General features: G+C 47.0%; 2 protein-coding genes across 4 annotated transcripts in view; both read right to left on the bottom strand.

Moving 5' to 3' along the window:
• The window catches only part of NCBP3 (nuclear cap binding subunit 3), a 35,136-nt gene extending 22,750 nt beyond the window's left edge, over positions 1–12,386 (bottom strand). Inside the window, exons 1-3 of one of the 2 annotated variants that reach the window (XM_035027499.1) lie at positions 12,193–12,386; positions 10,233–10,298; positions 8,210–8,315 (exon numbers count right to left, since the gene is read on the bottom strand). In XM_035027499.1, the coding sequence (XP_034883390.1) occupies positions 8,210–8,315; positions 10,233–10,298; positions 12,193–12,375 (355 nt within the window). In that variant the 5' untranslated portion in view covers positions 12,376–12,386. The remainder of the gene's footprint in view (positions 1–8,209; positions 8,316–10,232; positions 10,299–12,192) is intronic. The other variant, XM_035027500.1, reaches the window with a different exon arrangement.
• Positions 12,387–21,504: 9,118 nt separating this feature from the next.
• LOC118025165 (calcium/calmodulin-dependent protein kinase kinase 1) overlaps positions 21,505–27,543 on the bottom strand; it is a 47,330-nt gene continuing 41,291 nt past the window's right edge. Inside the window, exons 15-16 of one of the 2 annotated variants that reach the window (XM_035027494.1) lie at positions 25,719–25,822; positions 21,505–23,582 (exon numbers count right to left, since the gene is read on the bottom strand). In XM_035027494.1, the coding sequence (XP_034883385.1) occupies positions 23,510–23,582; positions 25,719–25,822 (177 nt within the window). In that variant the 3' untranslated portion in view covers positions 21,505–23,509. The remainder of the gene's footprint in view (positions 23,583–25,718; positions 25,823–27,543) is intronic. The other variant, XM_035027493.1, reaches the window with a different exon arrangement.

Genomic DNA, 27,543 nt, shown 5'->3' with positions numbered 1-27,543 from the left:
CATGAAGACAGAGATACCATCGAGACTTACGAACTCTGGCAAGTCCTTATTAGTGACCAGCAGTTCAACAGTGAACAGACCCCAAATTCAACTGAGATGGATGTCCACATTGGACAGGAGCCTTCTTAGTTCTTCAAGCTAAATCATGACTTTGGAAGAAAAAAATCCTATGGGAAGTAAAGACATACTTCTGAAGAAGGTAACAAATACAGGGAGAGCTCCTGGTGATGGTAGCAGGAACAGACTGAGGATCGGGGAGAAAAGAGCTTGTAGGAGACTTGCTGCTCTGGTAACAAGGATCTAATCATAAATGAGACAAGCAGAGAAAATAAAGACCAAAAAAATGACAAAAATGATACAAGTATCAAGAATATCACAGCGCTGTTCTATCAAAACATTAAAACAACATTTAGAAAAAACCCTACAGGTGAGGAATTGGTTTAAAAAACAAAAGGAAAAGAATTTAAGGAACAAAGCTTCTAGCCTCAGATGTCTATGTTTTGAAGATGACATAAAAATCTAGAAATGGGCAATGGACAATCTCGATCAAAAGAAGCAGATAAAGATGTAAAAAAGGGATGCAAAAGCCATATCACTACAGAGAAAAACTACTCTGTCGGCTAGAGGATAAAAAAGGTTCATTCTCAAAGGAGACCCAAACTGACTGACAGTGACAGTGGCAAGATCCACTGGAGATGGAAACTTTGTTAAGCTCAAGATCTGATGGAAGACTGCCAAAAAAGAATGCTCAGTATTTCCTCACCTTGCTGACAAAGTCACTGCCTAAAATAAAACAACCAAAAAGGCACCTAGACTTATGTCCAACTGAGAAAGGGCTAATTGCTGATGTGGCAGTGAACACATGCACTGGTGAATGAGGACTCAACATTTACTGAGTACTGACTTATAAGCAAGGTGGTGAGGGCATCATCTTGGATTTTCTAGCAGGAAAGACAATGAATGACAGATAATAGGACACAAAACTCAAGTTTTTAGGAAAGCAAATTTCTGAAAATCCAGAGAAAATAGTCAATTCCAAGGCCTCAGATTAAAATGATCAAAAACTTGGGGCACCTGGGTGGTTCAGTTGGTTAAGCATCTGCCTTCAGCTCAGGTCATGATCCCAGGGTTCTGGGATTGAGCCCTGTGCAGGGAGCCCGACTTTCCCTCTCCCTCTTTGCTTTCTTCCTCTCTCTGAAATAAATAAAATCTTTAAAAAATAAATAAATAAAAATAAAATGATCAAAAGCTTTGGAATACACTAAATACATTAATTCAAAGTATGAGAGGTGATCCCCAAAAAAGAAAAGGCAGCAGCACTTAGGGGAGCACAACTCGCCAAAGAACAAACATGGAAGATAAAGAGTAAATTACTAATGGCTAATGTAACAGAATGAATGTAAAAAATATAAAAATCTAAGCAACTAACATCAGGCTATATAATGACATGGAAAATGCTGATGATCAGCTAGCAAGTAAAAAGGAAAAAACCAATAGGACTACAAAAGGAGTAACAAAAATAAAGGATCCAGAAAGGATTAGAAGGAAATACACAAAATGCTGACAATGACTGGGTTTGAGTGGCAGACTGTGGGTAACCTTTCCTCTTACCCTACTTTCCAAATTTTCTTTGGTGGACATGAATTATTTGTATAACATCTAATGAGGAAAAGGTTATAGTCCAGAGTAAGCAGGCTCATCAAAAATGCTAATGGCTTTTTCTTTTTTTTTTTTTTTAAAGATTTTATTTATTTATCTGAAAGAGAGAATGAGAGGGGGGAGGGTCAGAGAGAGAAACAGACTCCCTGCTGAGCGGACTTGATCCCGGGACTCCAGGATCATGACCTGAGCCAAAGGCAGTCGCTTAACCAACTGAGCCACCCAGGCGCCCATGGCTTTTTATTTTAAGTGTTTGGAGCAACATTGCTTTGGGAAGATGATGCAAGAAAAAGGGCAGAACTGTTGCTCTATTGTGCTATTCTAATAATTGACAGAACAGCTATTATTACATAAGAACTAAAACCCAAGATAGATGATAACAGCTAAGAATTAGTTTTAATAGGTTTAAATCTTCTTCAAAAATTACATCCCATTGCACTGACTCAAACACTTAGCTGTGATTTCAGAATTAAGCAGTAATCTCTAAATTAGGTAGATAATCTCCAGAAAGTTGCAGAGAAGGAGTAAAGTACCTTAAAGCCTTAAGAAAGACTAATCATGTACTGATTCTCATAAGAGGAAAAGAGAAATTTTTTCCCAAATCACAGACTGAAAAGATGTCATTCTCTGAAATTAAAAAAAAAAAAAAAAAAAAAACAACCAACAAAAACACCCCAAAAGAAACAAAAAACGTTTCTGGCGGTGACGACCTCCCCATGAGAATATGCCCCTGGTGAAGGACCTCCTGTCCCTGTCCCTGGAATGCTACAAAAGCACCACCGTCTTGAGCCACACACAAACGGTAGTTCTCTGTGTTGGCTGCTCCACTGTCCTCTGCCAGCCCACAGGAGGAAAAGCAAGGCTTACAGAGGATGCCCCTTCAGGAGGAAGCAGCACTAAAAGCATCCTGAATCAAGATGAGTGGGACACTATCCCAATAAACAGATTTTGGATTTAAAAAAAAAAAAAAAAAAAGCTTATCAGACAGACTCTGATTCCCTTAAGAAACCAAGTCTTTCCCATAAGAAATGACAAGAGTTTACACTAATCTCTTTCTTTTTTGATAGGATTACCAGACCTAGAAATTCAAAGAATACTACAGATGGTGTTCTACCTCGTTTATTAAAGCATGTAATCTAGTTCCTCATGACAATAAAATGAAATGCAGGCCTGATAACAGAATAAGACTAATAATTCATGGATCTGTTTCATGGCATGATACAGGATTATCTTGTTTAAGATTTACCAACAAGATGCAGAAGCCATGCATAACAAAGTGAGAAGTATAGCTAAAACGTTGAAAGATAGTTATGATAAAATCAACTAAATAGGCTGAAATAGTCTTGAAATCAACAAGATGTAAACTGATAAGGATAAATAAAAAGGTAATTTTTTAAAAGTGTCTCAAGAACAAGATGGGAAGACTGTTTTGATGGGTGCAATTCCTGGGGGAAAGCCCTGGCTGCTTAGGTTGACTAGAAGATTAATACAACACTACAAAACGGCTAGGACAGAGAGTACAGTAACAGTCCTGCCACACTCCCCATGAATCCAACCATATCCGGAATCTACACCTCACCTTATTAGGGCATTTTGAAACTGGAAAGAGTCTAGAGGAAGGAGACCAGAAAGTCATTTCACATAAAGAAAATTGAGGGCACAGCCTGCCAATTCCCTCACCAGAAGGTTCACTGTGTGAATAAGGAAAGGACTTAATGTTGTTCTAAGAGCCACAGAGTAACTAATAGACAGAAATTACCAGAAAGCAATCTCTGCTCAACATGAGGAAGTATCCAAACATAAGACTGACCGCTTCATAAACAGTTCTCGTGCCACCACTAGGAAATGTTCTGGCAAAGGCCAAAAGCCCATTGAGAACCTTGCTAAAAGGCCTGCAGCACTGGGTAGGAGGTTGGTCTAGATAACCTCTAAGTCCCTTCCAAACATGAGAGCTTTGATCTTGGGGATAAGGAGACTAAAGCTGCTTGACACTGAATCACTCAAGAGTAGCAAGAACTCTTGATGCAGAATGCTCTAGTCAACATATCCCAAACTATGTCACTGAATGCTGGCAGAGAGGTTAGGAATACAGGCCTTGGTCAGACCAGCCTTCAAATCCCAGCCTTGCTACTTACCTAGCTGTAGGACCTGAGTGAGCTTCTCAAACTCAGCACCTTAGTTTCCTCATCAGTAAAACAAATGAATACTCTCCCCCTCACAGCACTGCTCAAAGGATTAAGTTAACCACACAGCAGAGTGACAAGCACATAATAAGCATTTATCAAGTGGTATCTTTTATTATTGCTGGAATTAAGAAGAAGAAGAAGAAGAAATAACTTGACACCTGGTGTGGCTGCAGGAGTCAAGATACTTATTCCAATGTCCCCATTCTCCCAAGAGGCTAGGCCACTTGGATGGCTGCCTGAAGTTGGAGAACACCAGATAATGATAACAACATTTATTGGGCACTTTACTATATGCCACTCTAAGAACTGTAACATTTTAATAAAGCCTCTCAATAACCCTATAAAAACTCCCGGGGTCCCAGAGAACAAAGAATCCAATCAAGAAATGGGCAGAAGACATGAACAGACATTTTTCCAAAGACATCCAAATGGCCAACAGACACATGAAAAAGTGCTCAACATCGCTCAGCACCAGGGAAATCCAAATCAAAACCTCAATGAGATACCACCTCACACCAGTCAGAATGGCTAAAATTAACAAGTCAGGAAACGACAGATGTTAGCGGGGATGCGGAGAAAGAGGAACCCCCCTACACTGTTGGTGGGAATGCAAGCTGGTGCAGCCACTCTGGAAAACTGTATGGAGATTCCTCAAAAAGTTGAAACTAGAGCTGCCATATGATCCAGCAATTGCACTACTGGGTATTTACCCCAAAGATACAAAAGTAGGGACCCGAAGGGGTACGTGCACCCCGATGTTTATAGCAGCAATGTCCCCAGTAGCCAAACTGTGGAAAGAGCCAAGATGTCCATCGACAGATGAATGGATAAAGAGGTGGTGTGTGTGTGTGTGTGTATATATATATATATATATATATATACACACACACACACACACACACACACAATGGAATATTATGCAGCCATCAAAAGGAAAGAGAGCTTGCCATTTGCAACAATGTCGATGGAACTGGAGGGTGTTATGCTGAGCGAAATAAGTCAAACAGAGAAAGATATGTATCATATCACCTCACTGATATGAGGAATTCTCAATCTCAGGAAACAAACTGAGGGTTGCTGGAGTGGGGGGTGGGGTGGGAGGGATGGGGTGGCTGGGTGATAGACACTGGGGAGGGTATGTGCTATGGTGAGCACTGGGAATTGTGCAAGACTGTTGAATCACAGATCTGTACCTCTGAAACAAATAATGCAATATATGTCAAGAAAAAAAAAAAAGAAGATAGCAGGAGGGGAAGAATGAAGGGGGGAAAACTGGAGGGGGAGACGAACCATGAGAGACGATGGACTCTGAAAAACAAACTGAGGGTTCTAGAGGGGAGGGGGTTGGGAGGATGGGTTAGCCTGGTGATGGGTATTAAACCGGGCACATTCTGCATGGAGCATGGAGTGTTATGCACAAACAATGAATCATGGAACACTACATCAAAAACTAATGATGTAATGTATGGTGATTAACATAATAATTTAAAAAATTAAAAAAAAAAAAAAAAACACTCCCGGGGGCCTGGGATAGAGTCCTGCCTTTCCAGATAAGGAAACTGAGGTTCAGAGGCTAATAACTTGCCCAAGGTCACAGAGCTAGAAAGTGACAGGTCAGGCTTCAGAACCCATGCTCTTAACCATAACATTAAAGGCTTTCAATCCTGACTATACATTAGAATTACCTGGGGAGACACAAAAGAAAGAACTATCTCTGGGACCTTTACAACCCCCCCTCCCATTCTAATTTAAATTGATCTGGGATAGGCAGCAGGGTTCTCCAGAGTTCAGCAACACTATCCTAGGTCATGAGGCCTCCTAGATGAGAAACAAGTTGTAATGAACAACCTGCTCTAGCTGACATCCTAGGTAGATCAATCAGGACTGCTTTTCCAAAAATACAGAAACAAAAACAAAACTAAAGCTTTTTTTTTTTTTTAAGATTTTATTTATTTATTTGTCAGAGAGAGAGAGAGAAGAGCGGCAGGCAGAGGGAGAAGCAGGCTCCCCACTGAGCAAGGAGCTGATGCAGGACTTGATCCCAGGACCCTGGGATCATGACCTGAGCCGAAGGCAGACGCTTAACCGACTGAGCCACGCAGGTGTCCCTAAAGCTTCTTTTTTTTTAAATTAAAACTTAACCTTGAAAGTGATCCTTTTCAGGTAGGTATCATTTTCCCACTTTATAAACAAGGACACTGAGACCTAAAAAGGTTCAATAATTTGCCCACATTCACAAAGAAACTGAGACTGAATTCCAGGAGGGTTTAGCACACTAAAGAGTTCCAACAGAGGTGGGAGAGAAATTTGAGTGGGTGATTAGGGATGCTTTGCGGAGGAAGAGACATCTGAACCAGATAAAGCATGGGATAAGGAAGGGCTAATCAGCAGACTAAAAGGCATGAATAAGATCAGAGCAAGATGTCACAAGATGGGATGCCTGGGTGGCTCAGTGAAGCGTCTGACTTCGGCTCAGGTCCTGGGATCAAGTCCTGCATCGGGCTCCTTGCTCAGGGGGGAGCCTGCTTCTCCCTCTGCCTGCCGCTCCCCCCTTGCTTGTGCGCACGCTCTTTCTCTCTCTCTCTCTGACAAATAAATAAAATCTTAAAAAAAAAAATCATAAGAAATGTTCACAGGACTAGAAGTAAACAGGTATAATAAAACTATGGTGCTTAAAGGTGGAGTTGTGAGAGGCCTCAGAGGTCTACTTGAGCCCAAACTGTACAGGCACATGAATGTCAAGCCTGCACAGCTGTTCTATTTTCCTAAAACAGAAATCCACTCAAGCAGATGCCTGGAAACCCAGCCTACACAGGAAGCAAGGTCATATTTCCAACTTGAACTCATGGTGCAGAAAGAGAATAAAGCAGCATCCAGAGTTGAGCTCTGTATCCAAGCTACTCTGTCCACTGGGATGGACTGAGGAGGTTTGGGTTTATGGTATCATATACATACTATAAGGCAATAGAGCAAAGTTATTAAGAGCAAGGCTTTAGAGTCAGAAAACCTGGGTTCAAGTCCTGACTCTACTTTTACTAGTTGTGTAACCCTGGGCATTTATTAAATTTCCTTGAGCTTGTTTCTTTCTTTGTAGAATAGGGATAAAAATATATTTCTCATAGGGCTGTTGTGAGAAATGAATAAGAAACGAGTGTGTAAGGTGCTAATTGACATAGTGCCTGGTAAAACAGCAAGTTCCCAACAAGAAAAACTCACACAGCAAAGCAGAGACCTCTAACATGCATTCAGAAGGATGCCTACTAAGCCCTTCACAAATACCCAAATTTGCAAATACTAAAGGAGACCTTTTGCATTGATGGATTTATATTAGAGTGGAATAATATGGGCTGTGAATTAAAAAAGCAATAATTTTTCTTTTTATTTATAAATTGCTTTGGAAGACTGGGGCAGATTACTATATATGTAATTCAGGGTGAGTTCTAGGAAGCAAAATGTTTACCCTAATAAAACACAAAAATAAAATCACAAACCTGTATCACATAAGTACTAATGGTTTTCCCCTACCAATCCCAGTATTCCTGACTCCCCTAAAAAAAACTATCAGTGTGATACACTTCCATTACAGTATCTATTTACTTATTTATTTGAGAGAAAGCACACGCGTGAACGAGCATGTGGGGGGAGGGGCAGAAGGAGAGGGACAGAGAGATTTAATTAAGCAGACTGCACTGAGCGCAGAGCCCAATGTGAGGCTCAATCTCATGACCTGATGAGATCATGACCTAACCCGAAACCAAGAGTCGGATATTTAACTGACTGTGCCACCCAGACGTCCCACACTTCCGTTACATTTAAAGGCAAAGAAAAGTTAACACTTCCATGATAAAAGCAGAAAATGAGTAAGATTCTGTAGAAGTATAGGTTCTAATCTCAGCTCTACCACTAACTGGGTGACCTTCTCTGGGCTTTCTCAGACAAGATGATCTCTCTTTTCCAGCTATAGCATCTAAAGACACAGCTAACAGCAGCTCAACTTTATTTTTTTTTAAGATTTTATTTATTTATTTGAGAGAGAGAGTGAGACAGGGCATGAGAGCGAGGGGAGGGGCAAAGGGAGAAGCAGACTCCCTGCAGAGCATGGAGCCCAATGTGGGGCTTGATCCTGGGACTCCAGGATCATGACCTGAGCTGAAGGCAGACACTTAACCGACTGAGCCACCCAGGTGCCCCAGCAGCTCAAATTTAAACACATCACCTCAGAAATGGAGGCTTTGCAAGTCCCTTCCTTTGGGAGTGTTTGGATGAGGACTGGACATGCAAGGCAAGGCCAGAAGCACAAGGCCATGGCAGGGAAAACCCATTTTCTGGGGAAATGTGGAAAAATACCCCCCAACACATTGTACCTTTCTTCATCATGTCTCGGTCCAAGGCTACATTTCTTTGGGCAAGATTTACTTCTGATCGAAAATGGAAGCGCTTGGCTCGCTGTTCTTTCTTTTCAATTGCTTCCTAGAAGGTACAAAAAAAGCCAAAGTGACACACGGAGGAGGAAAGTTAAATCACAAATGCAACATAATGCTTCAGTGACAACCCTAAAGTAAATCAGAAGAAATAAGCAACATTGTGCCTTTAATAATTTTTGCAGAGAACTGGATATTCACAGTCAATGACTGGGCCAGCATATACTAATACTGCTATAATTTGTAAAAATCTCCATGATTCAATATGTATCACTGTGTCTGGAGCATGCTAGGAATTCAATGAATATTTATTGATTCAACGAGTAATGGCTGCTTTAGTTCTATGACATTTTACTTATTATTAGCAATCATGCAAACAAATTACAACTAAACAATCTCACTCCAATCTTCCAGGTGCCAAAACTGAGGTACAAAAAAGTCAAAAGGCTTGCTGGAGATACTTCGGCTAGTGGAGGGGCAGATCTTCTGATCTCAGTGCTATTTCTAGAAGCCCCATCACCACCCGCATTTCACATTATCTGTGTGCACGGTAATCACACCTATCACATTATGTCTGCCTGAGCAGTCCACTCCCTAAAGCATTTTCCCTGTTTAAAAATAACATTAAAGCGAAGAAACTCTCTCCTCTATTCTAGGCTTGTGTCCATGGAATTGCCAGTTTTCATCTTTAAGTGACAAAAAGCACTGATACTTCACTGAAAAACAAAATAATCAGCTTTTTAAGTTTTTCTCCAAGAGCTAAAATAAGTCCAAGTCCAACTGTGGGTTTCTGATAGCTCTTAGGAACTCTTCACTAATTGTACATTGACTTTGCGACACTAATTGAAGGTCTGACTACAAGAAAGCTTGTGGGGACTGGTAAAGCACTTTGTTATTCCCCAACAGTTCTGCTAATTTTCTTCACTGAAGTCTTCCCAGTGCCAACAACAAATCTACCTTTCCTTAGTAACAACTTAAGTCCCAATTCTGGGACTACCACCCTTTCCCTCATATATGTTTCACATAATGGCTAACCGTACAAGAGTAAGAACAGAACCATCTACTTCTTTTTCAATTACAGTAAGAAAACATCTTCACTTTATTCTATTTTCTTGCCTGTCTAAAAGATGACTAGTTCTTTCATTTGGCCTTTAAGCAATCTGAGACAGATTGAGACCCAGATAAAATACAAAAAGGTAAGCATGACACATTTATTTTTATACGCCCAATATAGTTAAACAGTCCTATTATTCAGAAGTATAATTCAAAATCCTGTTCTAAACTGCACACATTAAAATCAGAATGAATGTCTAAGCTGGATACTACCAAGTATCCAATTAAAGCAACAAATGTATACTGTTTATAATAAGGAAAAAAATAGGCTAAGCTCTGTAAAGAGTTATAGGAAAGCTGGTAACCTAGTAACAGCAGTCACTAGATAAAAGGCAATACTCCCAGGTACTGAGAATAATTCAGCCGACTTGGCTTTCAAAGTTTAGACAGTCACACAATCAGGAAATCCTATTTTTCTAAGGCCGCAACCAGTGAAAAATAAAGACATTTACTAACAGCCTCCTATATGCCAGGTACTTTTCATGTTTTGTTTCAGTTGAAGTGGAAACAGTATTAAAAACAGTATTTAAAAACACATTTTTAAAGAGTAGACATAACATAAAAAAAACATTCCCAGTGCAGAACTTTTTCTTAGCTATGGTTAAGCACAGGCAACAAGGTACATGGATTTTATCTTTTCACAAATGTAAGAATACAAATGCTGCCTGTGTGTTTTCAGGATGCATGAAGGCATCATTGTGTAATATAAAATTTAAGTTAAAAAAATGTTTTAATCAAGCAACAAAAGAAAAATGGAGGTAAAGAGTAACTGCTGTTCCACAAATCCAAGGGACCAAGTTCATTAAGTTCACCTGCTTATCAAAATGAATAAATAAATTATGGTCTGTCTTACCTTGGAGGTGACATCAATTCCGGTGATGAAGCTGCCAGCCTTGTTTTCATATCTTCTGCTTGTGTCCTAACACGAGGCGGAAGAGTGAGAAATGCTAACAGCAACTGAAGAAAAACTCATGATGAAAGACAGGCCCGCAACAGATTCCTTTTGGGTAGTCATTCCTTTCAGCAATCCGTCCTCACCCTGACAACCCTTTACTATGAGGAAGCCCGTCTCAGTAACTCCAGGTAGTACGCAATCAACCACTCTAACAAGAATTCTTTTCTAGGTCAGACCCTGTCCCAAACCTTAACTAAGTCCATCTGCTGAAGGTATTTATGTAAATGAAAATCTACAGGCTTTCATGAAAAATGTCCAAGTTAAGTAAGGCACACTCACTCATCTCCCCAGCCCACATAGGACAAATTCATCATGCCAGGCCACCAGGTGGAGCACAAGTCTTCACCAAAATGCACAAAGTCCAGACTCACCTAGACTTCCTAGGAAAACACAGCACAATGCAATGAAGAGGATGGGACTTGGAAGCCACAGCTCTGAGATTCACTAAGTACTTGACACTGTACAATTCCTTTGGCCTCTATGGGCCTGGGTTTCCTCCATGGTATCTGCCTGCCTTCCTAACCTCTTTAACTGCTCTCCCATTTGCTCTCCCGAACTTTCCATTTCTCCAACAAAACAATTGTGTTCCCATTTCATAGCCTTTGCACCTACTGTGGCCCCTGCTGGGAATACTTTCTTCCAAATCTGCACTTGGCTGGCTCCTTTTTGTCACTCAGGCTTCAGCTTAACTGTCACTAGTCACTATCAGAGGACTTCCCTGACCATCCTAGCCCATTTGGTTTCCCGCTCTGCACACCTTCCCTGTTTTCTGCACTCTCTGTCCCATTAACACGTTTCACTTTCTTCATAGCATTTACCACTATTAGAAATTCTTAATTTGTGTCCTCCAACTAAAACATAAACTCCAGGAGAGAGTTTGATCTTGATCTTGATCCAGGGCCTAGGATTGTGCCTGGCTGCATGTCGCACTGAACGAATAAAGGGATAATATCTACTTCACAACTGCACTGATATTTAAACAACATAATGTAGTAAATGGTAAAATGCCACTATGTTAATTGTTGTTACCAGAGTCTTTATCATTTGCTATCTTCAGTGATCCTGTCTTTTTCGCTTTTTCCCACAATTTCAATTTAAAAGCCAGACTTGCTGACATGTGGTAAAAACTAGTTCATGTTAGATGAGAAATTAAGTACATAAGAGCCATGCAGGCCTGAGACCAGCCCTAAGAACGAGACATAGGACCACCAGACCAAAAGCGAAACACCTCTCCCCCCCACCCCCCATGTGATAAAAGACGGACCAAGGACCACTGCTGGTTCGCTTATGTTTTGGTCTCACTAAGGGTCACATGCCGGGGCCACGGTGTAGGTGCTACAAAGCAGGTGGAATGGGGACAAGATGACTCTCAAGTCACAAAAGAAACACTAAGTTTCTGCTGCTGACAAGTCCAAGCCTCTAAGAGAAACCGCGAGTGCTGTATTTTAACAAACATCAGCTCCAACGGAGACCCTGATGCAGGCGTCACCCGACAGTTCCTCCCGTTCCCGCCCGGGGCCCCGCCTTTATCTCAACCCCCAGACAACTCTAGCCCCTCCTCGCTCAGCCCCTGCACAGCCTGGCTCAGAGAGGCAGCAAAGGGACTGTCCTCAATTACCCCTTAGTCTCCCCCGTTTTCCCCAGCCCCCTCAACACCCATTTCCGGGCGCCCTGGCGTCCCTTCTCCCGCTCCCCGTCTTCCTCAAGCCTGGCGCGTCCGCCCCCGAGCGCTCACTCCCCTCGCTCCCCTTCCCCTGACTTCCCCCGGCCCAGGCGCCGGCCACCTCCCCTTCCGGCCGGCTCGGCCGCGGGGCTCTAGCTCAGCGACCTCCTCCTCGCCCCCGCCCCCCGCCCGTACCGGGATCAGTTCTTTCAGCGAGCGCCGCACGGGCACAATCTCCAGCTCGCCCTCCTCCACCTCCATGGGCTCCGGCTCGCCACGCTCCAAACCGGAGTCCGCTTCAGGCGACGGGAGCCCTAGAGCCGGCCCCGCCGGGGCCTCTGCCTTCACCGACACTCGCAGGCCCCGTACGGCCGCCATAGCCGCCTGCCGGCCGCACCACTGAGAGCCCGCCTCGCACACTCGCCGGCTAGAGCGCCGCCCCCACTGGCCACAGAGCAGCCGCCGCTGCCCCCTAGAGTGTCGCCTACATCGGCTAGAAGCACCACACCCCTCCCCCTCAGCGCCGCCTCCCCCTGGTGGCGGGAGGGACCCAGGACAGCGGGAGCGGGACCTGGTGAAGAGAAGGCGGGCCAAGTGGGGACGCGGGCGGGGCCTGCTGGAGGGGGCGGGGCCTGGGGAGATCGGTGTAACCCGCACTTAGAGAATAGGTTCGCCTTGAGCAGTAAACCTGTTATAAAAAAAAGAAGAAGAAGAAAGCAGGAGGGGAAGAATGAATGGGGGGGAAATCGGAGGGGGAGACGAACCATGAGAGATGATGGACTCTGAAAAACAAGCTGAAGGTTCTAGAGGGGGGAGGGTTCTAGGGGTGGGAGGATGGGTTAGCCTGGTGATGGGTATTAAAGAGGGCACGTTCTGCATGGAGCACTGGGTGTTATGCACAAACAATGAATCATGGAACACTTCATCTAAAACTAATGATGTAATGTATGGTGATTAACATAACATAATAAAAAAATCAAATAAAAAAAAGGCAGCTTTACTAAATGATCATTACATGTCAGTGACTGTTCCGACAGCTTGATATCTTACAACTCTATTGAATAGGTGCTATTACTAGCATCATTTCACATATGAGGAAACTGAGGCATAGAAATTTACCCAATGTTGACAATGTGACAGGCTATTTATTTATTTAAAGATTTTCTTTGTTTGTCAGAGAAAGAGAGTGTGCACAAGCAGGGGAACAGCAGTCAGAGGTAGAGGGAGAAGCAGGCTCCCCTCTGAGGAAGGAGCCCAACAGGACAGATCCCAGGACCCTGGGATCATGACCCGAACGGAAGGCAGGTGCTTAACCAAGTGAGCCACCCAGGCGCCCCCATTTCTTATTTTTCTAAGTAGGCTCCAGCATGGAGCCCAGTGTGGGGCTTGAACTCACAGCCCTGAGATCAAGACCTGAGCTGAAATCAAGAGTGGGATGCTCAACTGAGTGAGTGAGCCACCTAGGCGCCTGGGTCAGGCTATTTAAGGGATAAAACCTGAATCTGAGCTTAAGGTTCCGGAGCCTTGGTCTATCACTTTTAGGCAGTTGGTAGGTTTACAGCCTACTTCCTTGCCAACTGTTGTCTCTTTAAAGTCTCCCAATAACTGGCCCATTTTACATACACAAATACTGAGACTCCAGAAGAGTAGTGAGCTGCCCAAAGCCCAGAGTTTGAACCCGAATTTCCTGACTCCCCAGGGCTCAGTCCACTGTAAACTCCTGAGCATGGTTTCTTGCAACATTTCTGATAGCCTGGTTGGAAGACAGGGAGAGTCCTCTAGATTTCCAGAGGGCACCACTGGTCAGTTTTTGCTTTGAGTCCTGATTTTGCACCTTCCTTTCTATGTTACCTTGGGCTAGATCTGGCCCCTACCTGGGCCTGTCTTCCCATCTGAAGAGGGTGTAAATGGGACCCTAGGGTTTCTGAGGCCCTACTAGCTCTAACCATGGAGGAACAAATAATTATAAACCAAGGGAGGGCATAATCAGCATCAGACCTGTCTGGGTTTCAAACTGACTGGCTCTGTCCCTTACACCATGTGTGACCTTGGCAAGCCACTTAACCCTTCAAAATCTGTTTCTTCATCAGTAAAATGGGATAATATTACCCCCCCCCCAAAGGAGAGTGTGAGGATTGAATGATATGTAGATGTAGGACCCAACAGAAGGAGTACAACACATCGAAGTTTTTCTTAAACGTGAGCTGAATCACAGCACAAACACAAGATGGGGCTCTTTAGAGGGCTAGTTTTATCTGGTGAAAGGGACACAGTAGTTAACAAAATTGGATTGAATGCCTGGAATGCATTTGCATGAATTTTTAAGAACATTTCAAAGAAAGTTTGTGCTTGGGGTGGCCAGCTTTGGGTGACAGTGATAGACCCCAGCATTACACTTGTTTTCTAGGCCTGAAGGGGTGGGGGATAGGGAGAGGAGGAAGCAGTCCTTCCTCAGCTGTGGCCTCTGGAGGCCAGCAGAAAAAGCTGGGCAGACTCTCCCACAGGATAGGAACCCTGTTGCTTGAGGATTCAGGCATTGCAGTTCAGCACAGTTCGGAGGAAAACCAGTTCCCTGGGGGAGTTCTAGCTGGCAGGAGAATTAGGAATCCAGAGCAAGCCAGGGCAACAGGCAAACACGAGGGTTCCTAGACTCCTGCCAGGAATGCCCTCTGTGCCTATTCCTTTTTGGTCACCTAACTTAACCCTACCTCACCCCCTTCACCTCTGTCCTCAGTGCAGCCTGCTGAGGTGGAGTCACAGAATTAGGAGGGATAAAGAATAATTTCCAAAAACTCAAAAAATGTTACTTAAATATAAAATGAACACATGTCAACGCTTTTATTCACTGATTAATGAATGAGGACATCAGTAAGATATTAACCCTAGTTCAAAAGAGAATTTGAGAATGAATACAGAGTTGGTCAAAGGAATGCTGCAATGAACTTAACAACAAAGGTTAATGCCCTACAATGCAAGAAAGTGCAACCTTTGGGTTTCCCCCTTATCAGACAGAAAATATTTGCATTGCTATTGGACAAGAATCATTTACTCATTATAAGTTTCCTATGAATTAGCCTCTACTCTTACAGAGTTGTAAAATACTCAATAGTAAATCAGAAGTCAAGCAAAGGTACATGTTCCTTAGAAAATCAGATGATCCCCAGGTGGAACTGGCACATTGAACAGCACCTGACCCTGAGAGGACATCATTGTAGTTCTTTTTCCTATTCATTTTCCTACTTCCAAAGTCTGGATGATTTCTTATTAACGGAAGAAACCAGGAGAGTGACACATTGGGGGAGAGAGGAGAGAGAGTTTCACGAAGGAAGTGATCGAGTGTCAAATGCAGTGGAACTTGGTTTGTTGGCTGTTGGTGACCTTGAGGAGACCAATGCCCATGAAGGAGAAGGTAGATTAATGGTGGAATGTGAAAAAGTATGGACAAGTCTTTTAAAAAGTTTGTGAAGATGGAGGCTAGGGGACAAGGAAGGATATTAACAGGGTCCTCTACAGGATTCACTTTTTTTTTTTTCTTTGACTGAAATCGGCCACACCCTCTCCTTTCTCTCTCTCCCATTCATGGAGGAGGGGAATAAAAATAATAGAAGCCTATCTCTCCTAGGGCAACAAAAGGAAAAGCAATTAAAAGGTAATATAAGCTTCTAAGGTGAAATCAAATGCTACATGAGAACTGGTAATATGGTCCACTGACCTGAGGTGATGACTATTCAGAGATGTTCTTTAATGCAGTTTTAAATTGGGCACACACAACCCCATGCCTCATACCCCCCAGTTTATGTCTATCCTTGGAACAGGGGCAGGTTGTTAGTTAAGGAAAAATGTCCACAGTTAAAGGAAAGCTCATGAGGCAGCTGACCCTGGTGAGGGAGTTGTATCCACATCCCCCAACCTCCTACACAGCTAAATTCTTGAAAGGACTATCTTCCCTCATTTCTCCATCTGACTTGACTACTCTGTATCATGGACGCTGATGGTCACTCCCTAGTTCTTGAAACCAGACACACTCTTCCGTTATAAAGCCACACTTGGTTTTCCTTTTTCGCCTTCCCTGCTGCTCCTGCTCCAGGGCCTTTTCGGGTTCTTCCTCTTCACCCAATATTAATAGTTGTCCAAGACTCAATCCTAGACCCTCTTTCTTCTCACCCCATGCTCAATGTCTAGGCCATCTTATCCCATCCATGGCTTCCAGTTCCCCCACCATACATACCCCTAGGTCCCCCACATCTCTATCTCTAATTCTCCCCTCTCCTCTGAGCTCTAGACCCACATGTCTAACTGCCTAGTGTACATCTTCCTTTGAATGTCTCAAGGCACCTCTCTTCTCCTACATATCCCTCTCGTCCATCTGCTTCTTTCCATCCTCTTGGCTACCATTCCTCAGCTTCTCTCCATCCCAGCTGTCATCATATCCAATCTTGTCTGGACACTGCTGTGGCCTTCGCACTGATTTCTCCATTTTCTGTTTCCTCCACCCTCATCCCTCCTCTACCCTGTAGCCAGACTGGTCTTTTCAGTACACATTATCCAGGCCTGCCTTCCTCTTCAGCTTCATTTTGTACTGCATTCCTCCTCACTCCCAACATCACCACCTGAGTTCTTGGTAAGCCTCAGGCTCCCTCCTACCACGGGGGTCTTACACAGATTGGTCTCTTGCCTGAGATTTCTTTCCCCCTCTTTGGCCTAGATAGTTCTTCCTCAACTTCAGATCTCAGCTGGAGCCTCTTTTCCTCTGGGAACCTCCCAACTACTCTTAGCCACCACCACAAGCCTTTCCTATACAGCACTCATATCAGTTCAAAATCATCCACATACATGCATGGCAACTTGATTGATGTCTGTCTCCTGCAGTGGGCTATGAGAGCCATGAGAGCAGGAACAGTATTGATTTAGCTGATTGTCTAACTCAGTGCCCAGGTGTAGAAGGCCCTGGACATATACTGAAACGATGGATGGATGGATGGATGGATGGATGGATGGATGGATGGATGGATGGGCATATCAGAAGAAAATGAGACTTTTGCCCACATTAGATTTAAAGACATGGAGCACCAGATCTACCCCCCACCTTTACCAAATTCTAGACCAGGGCTATTCAATGTCAACCATCACTGTTCGTTAAAATCACCTAGGTGAAGATGCATACTTGTAACTAGTAGACAAATAAGTCCTGGAGATGTAATACACAGTACAGTGATTATAGACAAAAAAATTATTATAAACATAAAACTTGCTAAGAGACTAGATCTTAATTGTCCCCACCACTACAAGAAATGATAATTATGTGAAGAGACAGAGGTGTTAGCTAATGCTACAGTGGCAATCATATTGCAATACAAATATATCAAATCAATATGTTTGTACACCTTAAACTTATAGAATATTATATGTCAATTGCATTTCAATTAAAAATAAAAAAACTTAAAAATCAACTAGGAAGCTGAAAAGATTACACATTGTATGATTCCAACTCTATGACATTCTGGAAAAAGCAAAAATATGGAGACAGTAAAAAGATCAGTGGTTGCCAGGGTTGGGGGTAGGTGAAGGGTGGGGTTTGGGGGGAGGGAAGGATGGACAGGTGGGACATGGGGGATTCTTAGGGCAGTGAAACTACTCTGTGTGAAACTGTAAGACTGATGCATGGTATTATACATTTGTCAAAACTTACACAACAAACAACACAAAGAGTGGACTCTGAAGTAAACTGTCTCTAGTTAATTATGATGTGTCAATACTATCTCATTGGTTGTAACACACGTACCATAGTAAGGCAAGATGTTACTAACAGGAGAGCCTGGGGGGCAGGAGGGGAGCCTGAGAGGGTGTGCAGGAACTCTTTGTACTTTCCTCTCAACTTTTCTATAAACCTAAAACTGTTCCAAAATATAGTCTATTAATTAAAAAAAAAAAAAATCCTGACATTCAGACTACATCCCAGACCAATTAAATCAGAATCTCTGATGATGGAGCCCAGGCATCAGGGTTTTATTTTTTTTTTCAAAGCTCCTTGGGGGATCCTAGCATGTAGGCGCGTTGATAACTACTGTTTAGACTGAACTGGGAATGGGAGGGGCAGATCACGGCTGGGAGCCTTCCCTCAGCTTTGGGGTGGGTTTCCCAGGAAGGTGGGTAGATATTGGCACAGCTTGCCTTCAAGAAGGAGATGGGAGAAACTGAGGGCAAAGGGATCCTCTTCTGTGAAAGTTCCAGTGCCTTAGGGATGGTCCCCCGGACTCTGGGGGAGACCAGGTATACAGACTTAACCAGCTCCTTCCTGTGTTGCAGTTCCCCATTATTCCAGTTCCATTCCTTTGGCATAGACAAGTCTGGGCCATGGGAGGTAGGCTCTTGAGGAGACCAAAGGTCTGTGTGGTGGGGGTGTCACAAGGCTCTTAATGCAGACAGTATCAGCCAATTGCATGGACCATGGCTAGGAAAAGTGACTGGTCTTGCGGGGAATGGGACAGAGTGAGCCAAGCAGTAACAGGAAAGAAGGAGCCAGAGCAGAGGGCATCTGAGAGAGAAGGCAGAAGGGGTTTCCTCCTACATGCCCAGGAGTGTGAGGCAATAGCCTTTGGAAAGCCAAGGGGGTGGAAATCTGGGTTATAGCTACAGGGGAGGCCTGAGCTAGTTTTCAGGCTGAGGAACAGGAACATGGGACCAGAAAAGCCAGTGATATACAGGCCAGAGAAGGGCCTTACTAGGGATCAAAGTGGAGAGAATGGGGCCCCCAGAAGGAAGACCCCATCTTGTGATTCAGCTGAGAGATGCTCTTTGAATGGTCTTCATCATGGTGGAACAGTCAGTGGGCAGATATAGGTCGAGAAAGTGACTCAGTCAGTGGGTGAGGTTGCAATTCCTAGGCCCTGATTCCAGTCTTGTAGGAAATGGACTAGACACCAGACCACATGCCAAGGGTGTCTCTGGGGCTGTGACCAGGGAAGGCTTCCTGGAGGAGGTGACTTGGGGATGGTGGGGGCCTAGGCAGTGGGGAGGGGAGGGAGGCTGGCCACAAAGCTAAGAGGGGCTAGTGACAAACTGGTCAGCTTGATGTGGGAGGGGACTGGCAGCTGTCCTGGAGAATGAAAGGATTGAGACTTTGTTCCCTGGGACATCCTAGCTGGAGAAATAAATGAGTCTGAGATCCCAGAGGAAAAAGCCAGATCTGTGTATGACAGAGGGGACCTGGACAGGAGATGGTCATTTAAGCCATGGCCACGCAGTCTAGCAGGAGGCTGGAGTGGTTCAGGGAGTCCTTGCAGACCAGGACTCTGTTCTGCAGGTGAGATGGAGGGCACACCCTTCCCCAGACCCTCCTGGTCTCCTCCTGAGCCCCAGTTGACCCTCAGGGTCCAGTACCACCCATTGCATGGCTTCCCCTGGCTTCCCTTGGCAGAGTCCAATGGCCCAGGAGGCAGGCCTGCTTGTTTACCCAAGGGGAGGTTATGTAGGTGTGTAGGCCTCGTGTGTGTGTGTGTGTGTGTGTGTGTGTGTGTGTGAGAGAGAGAGAGAGAGAGAGAGAGAGAGAGACTAAGTAATTTGTGGGGTGTTTATATGGGTCTCAGTATGTGTCTGGGTGTCCCCCTGGAAAATTGGAAACCTTAGTGGCTTTGAGCCCCCCCCCCACTTCAGGCTGAGACCATATAGGATGATAGGGATTGGGAGGAGCAGAGACCAAAGTGCCTGTAGGTTCCAGAGCCCAAAGAGATTCTCTGCAAGTTATCAGGGCCTCCAAGGACAAACCCAACTGTCCCCTAGCCTGCAGCTGGACACTGATGGCTTGGGCTCAGCTCTCCTGTGTGGTTAGGCTTGGAAATGCAGCCCCTGTCTCTGGTTTTCCTAGATGTCCTTTCCCTGAATAGGGTTCTCCATTTTCCTGGCAGCTGATGTGGGAAGACCTGGGTGGGGTGGGTAGACAAGAGATCTGGGCTCTAGTCTGGCTCTTCCCTGACTTGCTATGTAACTGAGTGAGACTGTTTCCTGGGCCTCAGTTTCCCTACCACAGTGTGCCTCCTAGAGTGGTTGTCCTCATGGGGAAATGACATCATGCACCTATGGTCCTATTCAAAGTTCTTATGCATGATGATCTGGCCTGTCAAACCCAGACCCAGGACTTGGTGACTAACGCTTGGGATGAACCACCTCCTTGGAGGTGAGGCTGTCTTTGACAAGTAGAGGCAGGGGTTGGGGGAAGGCAGTGTTCTAGAGGAGTGGGTGGGCCTGAAGAGCCGTGGGAGTAAGGAGTGAATGGAGTGTGGGGCATGGTCAGGAGAGCATCCAGAGGGTAGCAGGGCTGATGGCAGGGGCCTCAAATGCCAGGCTGACCACTGGAGAAACATGGAAGGGTTCTGAGAGGGATGGGCAGATGGGCATGGTCAGGGGTGTGCCTGAAGATTGCTCTGGTAGCCAGTAAGAGGATGGATTAGAGTCCTAAGGACCAAGGCCAGGAGACCAGTAAGGAAGTGAGAGATGGTGGGGAGGCAGTGGGGATAGACCTACTTACTGGTCTTGGCATTTGGGAAACTTCCGTCTGGCCACCAGTGCCCCTCTCAGAGAGGGCTTGGTACAGTCCCTCATGGGACCTTCCCAGGATGACCAGGAAACTTGCAATAACAGCTTTGGTATCCATTTCTCAGATGGAAAAACTGAGCAGCATGCTGGGTAGCCTTTGGTTTGGTCTCCTGGTTGGTCTCATTTCACCCAGCTGGGAACTCCACAGATAGGTAAATACCAATCGTGCAAGATGTGCTGAGCCCATAACCTCTAAGGCTGGTTCCAGAGAGCCCCAGAAACAGAAAGTTCTTTTTAAGGGCCTCACTTGCTGAGTACTTACTATATACTGAGTACTGTATCAGATGCTTGGCACAAGGACTTCATTTAACTTCACAAGAACCCCCGAGGAGGTGCTGATATTATCCACATTCTACCAGTGAGGAAACCAAGACTCTTCCGATGGCTTTGCCAAAGGTCACACACAGCTATTAAATGGAAAAGCTTGGATTCAAGCTCAAGGCTGTCTGACCTCACTGACGACTTTTCACGATGGCCATGGAGGGCCTACTATGAGCAGGGAGCTGCAGGGTGCAAAAAGCCCAAGCCAGTGCCCAAGGCTAAAGGGGCACAGTAAAGACGCTGGACACGTGTCACAGGGACTCCTGTGCTGCTCCACTGGGACTTTCGCCCCATGGGGAGTGGTGACGGCTCCCAAGGACCAGACCTTGGGCTTCCTGGGTCCCTGTGAAACATGGGCATCCCAACGGCTCCTCAACATCCTGTTCTTCCCAAGGAAGGGCCACAGAACCCACTCAGGAGATGGAGTCACATCCTTGACTGTAGCTTCTCACCCTCCGGAGCCAACCTTTCTCCCTCCCTCTCCCTCCTTGCCTCCTTCTCACTCCCTGCCCGCCCCCCACCCCAGAGCTCCTCTCACCACTGTCCTGCTCAGACTCTTCCAGAACAACTAGCAAAGCCAGTGATCCAGTTGGTGAGAAAGAGCACACATCCAGATATTGAAAATGTACACACAAAGTTTTTGTTTTGTTTTGTTTTGAACTCAAGAAAGGGCTTTTATTGTTTTTAACTCACTACCTGGGAAGTTAGTTTTTAAAACACTCTCATGGAGTTTGTTCATCACTTGTGCTACATTCAAGAACAATACGCCAACCAAAACCCTCAGCAATGGGGTGAGTACCCCATCCAGGCCCTGACATGGGCAATGGAGCCAGGCCCACCTCTGAGGTCTGCGAGGGCAGCCCTGGTGGATGTAGCCCCCTGAAACTCCCACCCTCCAGGCCCCGGCGCAGAGATGCTCAAGGAAACTTGTGGATCTGTGATTAGCCTCCCATGAAGTCTAAAAAAAAGTGTTCTTAAAAACAGTACCGAATTATTTTTTAAGCCCTGGGTTACAATGCCTTAGTGCAGAGGAGCTAGGGAGAACTGTGGGCCCATTGACAATGAGCCACATTCTGCTCATAGCTTAAAGACACAAAGAAACTATATTACAGATGCATGTGCCAGTGCAAGACGTGCAGGCGTGCTGTGTGCAGCAGAGGGGCACGCACATGCATGTGCATGGAGGTGCAACATACACCCATGGGCACAAAGATGAGCAGGACACACACGCTCCTCCGGCCCAGCCGCCCTTTCTTTTTCAGCACCAGCCTTCCTGCAGTAGGAGCCCCGCACAGGCAACTGAAATCCCTTGTTTGGCCCATGTTTCCAGGGGAGGCATCTGAGGCCTGTTTTATTTTCCTCTGGGGGTCAATCTCTTGAGGATTTGGTCGGTCAGCGCCAAGCCAGCCAGGCACAGATTCCAGGGAGAAGATCAAGTCTGCCCCAGCATGGCCAGGTCCACACACACGCTCCAGCACACCAGCTCCGTGCCGGCCGAATGTCAACTGTCTTGGGGGTGAGGCAGTGGCAGTGTGGCCACTTGCCAGCATGCACACCCCACCAGGGTCCCACTTCCAGGCTGCCTCCAACCCGGGCAGTTTGTCCTTCGTTGTAGGAATGTGAGGGCAGCTTCTGGGGCCAGATGGGCAGGCCAGTGTAGGATCCGAGGTTGGATTCCAGTTACTTCAGCATCTGCAAGGCCACAGCCCTGTTGAGTCCAGAGCTGTTGGTCGGGCCTGCCCCTGGTGTCTCTTCTACACGGGAGCCATGCAGGGAGGGAGTAAAGTGGGCAGGCAAGGTGGGTGCTCCTGGCTCAGGCCTCTGCCCAAAGCTTTCATTTAACCCATTCTCCAGATGGCACCGAGTGTGAAACAATCAAGGAAAGTCAGTCCACCCCACCTGGCTGCCAAATAATGGTGAGTGTGCTGGGGACCACCCAAAGCTGTGGGAGAGCTTTCTAGATGTTCCCAAGGAGGCCTTTACACACCACCACACTCCCACCACAATGTTAAAAGTAAGAGACAATAAAAAAAGGAATCTGAATCCTCTACTGCTGGCCCCTGCCTCAGTGAGGCCCAGGAATACCCCCCTGAGGGCTCAGAGCCTCCCTATCAGCATTCTCAGACAAGAGCTCTTGCAGGAACCCCTGAGGTGGGCAAGGTCCAGCCCTCCATGTGCAGGAGACAACTGAGCCAGGCCTGCCTGACTCCCAGTAGGAGGTCTCTGCCGTGGTGGTAAACAAAGGCCTCCACCCGCTAGCTTGGTTTCCTACCTCCTGCCTTGCCAGCGAGCCAGGTGGGGTTTCTAAGGCACCACAGGTACCTCTCTTTCCCACAGGATGGGTCCCCCCGAGGGAGAGCCAGGACGAGGAGAAAGGCCTCATGGGAGCCCTGCCCCCAAACCCCAGATGACGAACATTCCAATCCTGTCCCTGGACTTGTGCGCTGAGGTCATGCAGCATGACAGAAGGAGGAGGGCCGGAAGAGGGGCCACAGTCCTCAACCCCCTGCCCGCAGGGGCGGCTGTCGGCATGAGGGCAGTGGGCCTTTGGAGGCGTGGGATGAGCGTGCTGCCGGTGGCCCTGGGCGCATGCAGGGGCTCAGGATGCAGCCTCATCTTCTTGGACGCCGGGGAGCTCCAGGCTCTTGCCCCCTTCACCACACCTGTCTTTCCTGTTCAGGGGACACCAGGGGCAGAGGGACCTCAGGGATCAGAACATGCACTCAGGAAGATACTCACAGACACACACACACAGCCATTCCTTTCCACAATTTCTCAACCACTGCCCCCTGCCCACCCCACCCCCCACCAGCGCCATTTCCCCAAGTTCGCCTCAGCCTTGCCCCCGGAACTGTGGCCCCTTGCCGGTCTCCCTATCCCTGGTCTCAGCCCACAACCCTCTGTGGCTCCCTGTTGCTTGGAGATGAAGCGCAGACTTCCCAGCCCAGCTCCCAGAGCTGCTCACGAGCTGACCCGCTGACTGCCCCGCATCCTTGAGTAGCAGTTAGGTCACAGGCCTGCCACGGCGGCCTAGCTCAGCCCCCAGCATCCTGGGTAGAGGGGCTTTGGTTTTGTATTTTCTTTGCCTTGTTCACAGGGCAGAGTCTACCTATCAGTCTTGGAATTCTGTCACAGAGTTAATGGATTCCTGTATCTGATTATTCTCCTAAGATTTTTCTTTTTAAAATGACTGATGAATAGATTGTGGTATAAAAAAAAAAACAATCCCATTTAACTCCACTGTAGAGCTTCGCCAATTATCCCAAAGCATAAAAAACAGAGTCTATCAAGGACAAATGTTGGGACTTTGATGAGGTAAAACCTGCTTTTCAAAATTAAACTTGGGTCACAGAATTATAGAATTTTATAGCTGAAAAGGATTAAGCCCAACCCTCTCACAGTCCAGATGAGTAAACCGGCCTTTCTCCCCATTAACACGTCCACGAAAGGACAGTGACTAACGACTGCCTTGCTCAGTGGTATTCTTGGGACCCAGTTCTGTGCCACACGTGGACTAGGTCTCTTTAGCCTGTGACTGCCCTGTGCCACCACTAGGGGGCGCGGAGTCACTGGCACTGAGCTGGGGTAACCAGTCATCCAGGTTTGTTCATCATCATGGTCCTACTTAACGCCTTTTGTCCTGCCATAATTAGTAACAGCTTCCTCTTTCACTCTCAAAAGGGGCTCTGTTTGGATGCTAAATATGTGATCCCCTACACTAAACCCAATTCCAGCATCGAGGCCTGCAGACCTAGAGGAGCCCAGAGAAGAGATGGGGAGCTGAAAATAAGCTCAGTACTGTCAGGGCCTCTCCAAAGGCCCACCCCTCCACCTCCCTTGGCCAGGAAGTTTGTCAAGTGGAGGGCAAGCAGTTGGTATATGGATATTACCGGGTGCAAGCAATCTCTGGCTGGAGCAGACCCCAGCTTGTCCACCGTGATGGGAGCTGACACTTCTGAAGAGCCCACTTACAAAAGGATGGCCTCGCACGAAGCCAGTGTCTGGGCCCCTGCACAGCACAAATGATGCCACTCCTTCCAGAGAGGCTGAGGTCCCCGGACAACGTGTGGCACTCACCTCTCTAGGGAGCACGCCTTCTCCACACAGCGGGTGGGAGGGGCAGAAGATGGGGGGGTGCACAATGTCTCCCCTCTGCAGCACCCTTCACAGGCCACAGGAAGGCAACCAAGGTCCCAGGACCACTTTCTGGTCCAGGACCCCTTCCCGATTTTCTCTCTGTAGGTCTGTGCACAAACTCCAGCAGGCCTTGTTGGCATCCCAAACTGACTTTTATTTTAATGGAAGAAGGTGGAAAACCTGAGGACGAGGCTCACAGAGGTTTGGGGAGCTGATTTTCTGATCTCTCCTGGGAGGTGGTGAATGCACATGCCTGGTTCACTGCAGGAAGCCTTCGGCAAATGGGAGTTCCCTTTCCTGGCCCTATCAGCCTGCCTGTCCATACTTACTCGCTGGACAAGCGTTTACAAAGTGATGCCTGAGCACATGGCCTCAGCAATGGCTGGAGGGAGCATGGGCTACTCAGGAAAGCGAACACTCCCCCAGGCCAGGAAGAGTCAGCAAAAGTGCCTCTCCTTCCACAGACAGGCAACCTTCTACAAGGAGCAGACGTGATGCCTACAAACCTCTACTAGGCTACGGTGCGCTGAGAACAGAGGTGCAAACGGGGCCCTCCTCTGAGACCGGGCTGAGTCCCCAGGCTCCAGGCTCAGCCTGCACAGCCCAGCGACAGCGAGAGCCCCCACCCCACCCAGGGAGCACCCCGCAGGCCACAGCCCACTGGTACTTACGACAGTAAGTTTCCTGGAGCAGACATAGATCGCTCTTCCCTCCGAGCTTGGGGCTCAAATGGGTTCCCAAAGGAACGCTTTCTCAGCATGGACTTAACCAGGATCTGGGGAGGACACAACAGAGTGAGGAGCACAGGACCTCCAGGCTCCCAGACACACCGGCAGCCTCCAATCTGACTCCCTAAGGGGAAAGCTCCTGGGTGGGCCCTGCTGAGGCTCCCTTTCAGTCCACAGAGAAGGGAAGAGAATTCCAAGCGGAGGAAATGGCAAGAGCACAAGGGGTGATGGTTAAGGGTGAATTCTGGGAATGGCGAGGAGCTCAGCACAACTGGGGCATAGGGGTGCCCAGAGGCCAGGAGCAGACCATGAGGGGTCTGGGGTGCCAGGCTGAAAGCAGGGGCTTTATCCTGAGGACATGGGGAGTGCAATCGAGAAATGCCTTGTAGCTGAGGGGGGACGGACAGAGTGAAGGAGAGGCTGCGGCACGAGGAGCAGAGAAGCAGAAGCCGCACCCTGGTTCTCTGACTCTGACCCTCCTCCTGCGCCAAGGACAGCTCTGGGCCCCTGCCCCCCCACACACATGTGCCTAGTGTCGGGGTGCATTCAGTTGTTCTTTTACTCATTCATTCATTCAACCAACAACCATTTATCGAGTGCCTACCATGTGCCAGACGTTATTCTAGGCATGGGCGTCACACTGAGGCAAAAATTCTTGCCCTCATGGAGCTTATATTCTAGTTGGGGGACATGCAGTAAATAAGACAAATCAGTAGAGTATATGCTAGTTCGTGGTGAGGGCTAAGGAGAAAAAAAGAAAACGAGGTGGGAGGATATAGTATGACAAAGAGGAGGTGGGAATTTTAGATAAGGGGCCAGGGAAGGCTCCCTTCTCACTGAGGTGACTTTGGAGTAAAGGCCCTTCAGGGAGTGAGGAAGTGAGCCCTGCAGATATCTGGGCAAGGAGCATCCCCCAGGGAGGAAGGTTCTGGAGCAGCAGCTTAGGTGGCACGTGGTTAGAGCTGAGCAAATGGAGGAGAGGAGAGGTAAGGCAGCGGGGAGAGGGGGTGGGAGGTGGGCCGTCTGTGCAGTGTCTTCTAGGGCGGTCAAGGCTGTGGCTTACTCTGAGTGACATGGAGCCTAAGTGAGGACGGTCGCAACTGAAAAGTGACACGATTAGTCACTAGGACCACCCTGCCTGCTGAATTGAGCAGCAACCATAGTGGGGATGAAGGTGGAAGCAGGGGACAACTTGGGAGGCTTTTCCAGTGGTTAAGGAGAGAGACGGGGTGGCTAAGACCAAGGACGTAGCAGTAGAGACCCTACGGGAGCTGACTGTTTCCAGGGACCTCAGAGAGTCCTGGAGCTCTACCGATCATAGGAATGAGCAGGACTTTGGCCACCTGGCTCTAGCTGGGCCTGGACCCAGTGGGGAGGGCTGGTGTGCACAGGCCGGATGTCACCTACCGCACAGGCACCAGCTCTCCCTTTGCCTTGTGATTGCCCCGACTCGCTGTGATACCCCAGTGCAGGGCAGGCCATGGTTCTCAGTGGCCACGAGGGGCTACATGAATTAACTTCCAACAGTTAATATGGAAGATGTCCAAAGGAAGATGGAAAAAACTAAACTGTGAGGGGAAAGTAGAGGGAGCACATGGATGGGGTCCAAAGGGCACAGGGCCACCTCTCCAATTCAAAAACTTCCTAGGCCTTCTTACTGTCATGTCCTTGGCACCTAGAACAGTGCTTGGAAGCAGGGAGGGAAGGCAAGAGGGAGGAGGGCGGGAGAAGGGAGGGAGGGAAGGAGGAAAGGAGGGAGGGAGGGAAG

Source organism: Mirounga leonina, unplaced genomic scaffold, assembly GCF_011800145.1.
Source record: "Mirounga leonina isolate KUSES-001 unplaced genomic scaffold, KU_Mleo_1.0 Mir_200, whole genome shotgun sequence".
In the NCBI taxonomy this organism is placed as follows: Eukaryota; Metazoa; Chordata; class Mammalia; order Carnivora; family Phocidae; genus Mirounga; species Mirounga leonina.
Note: the sequence above shows the minus strand (reverse complement) of the source record. Positions and strands in the feature narration are given on the sequence as shown.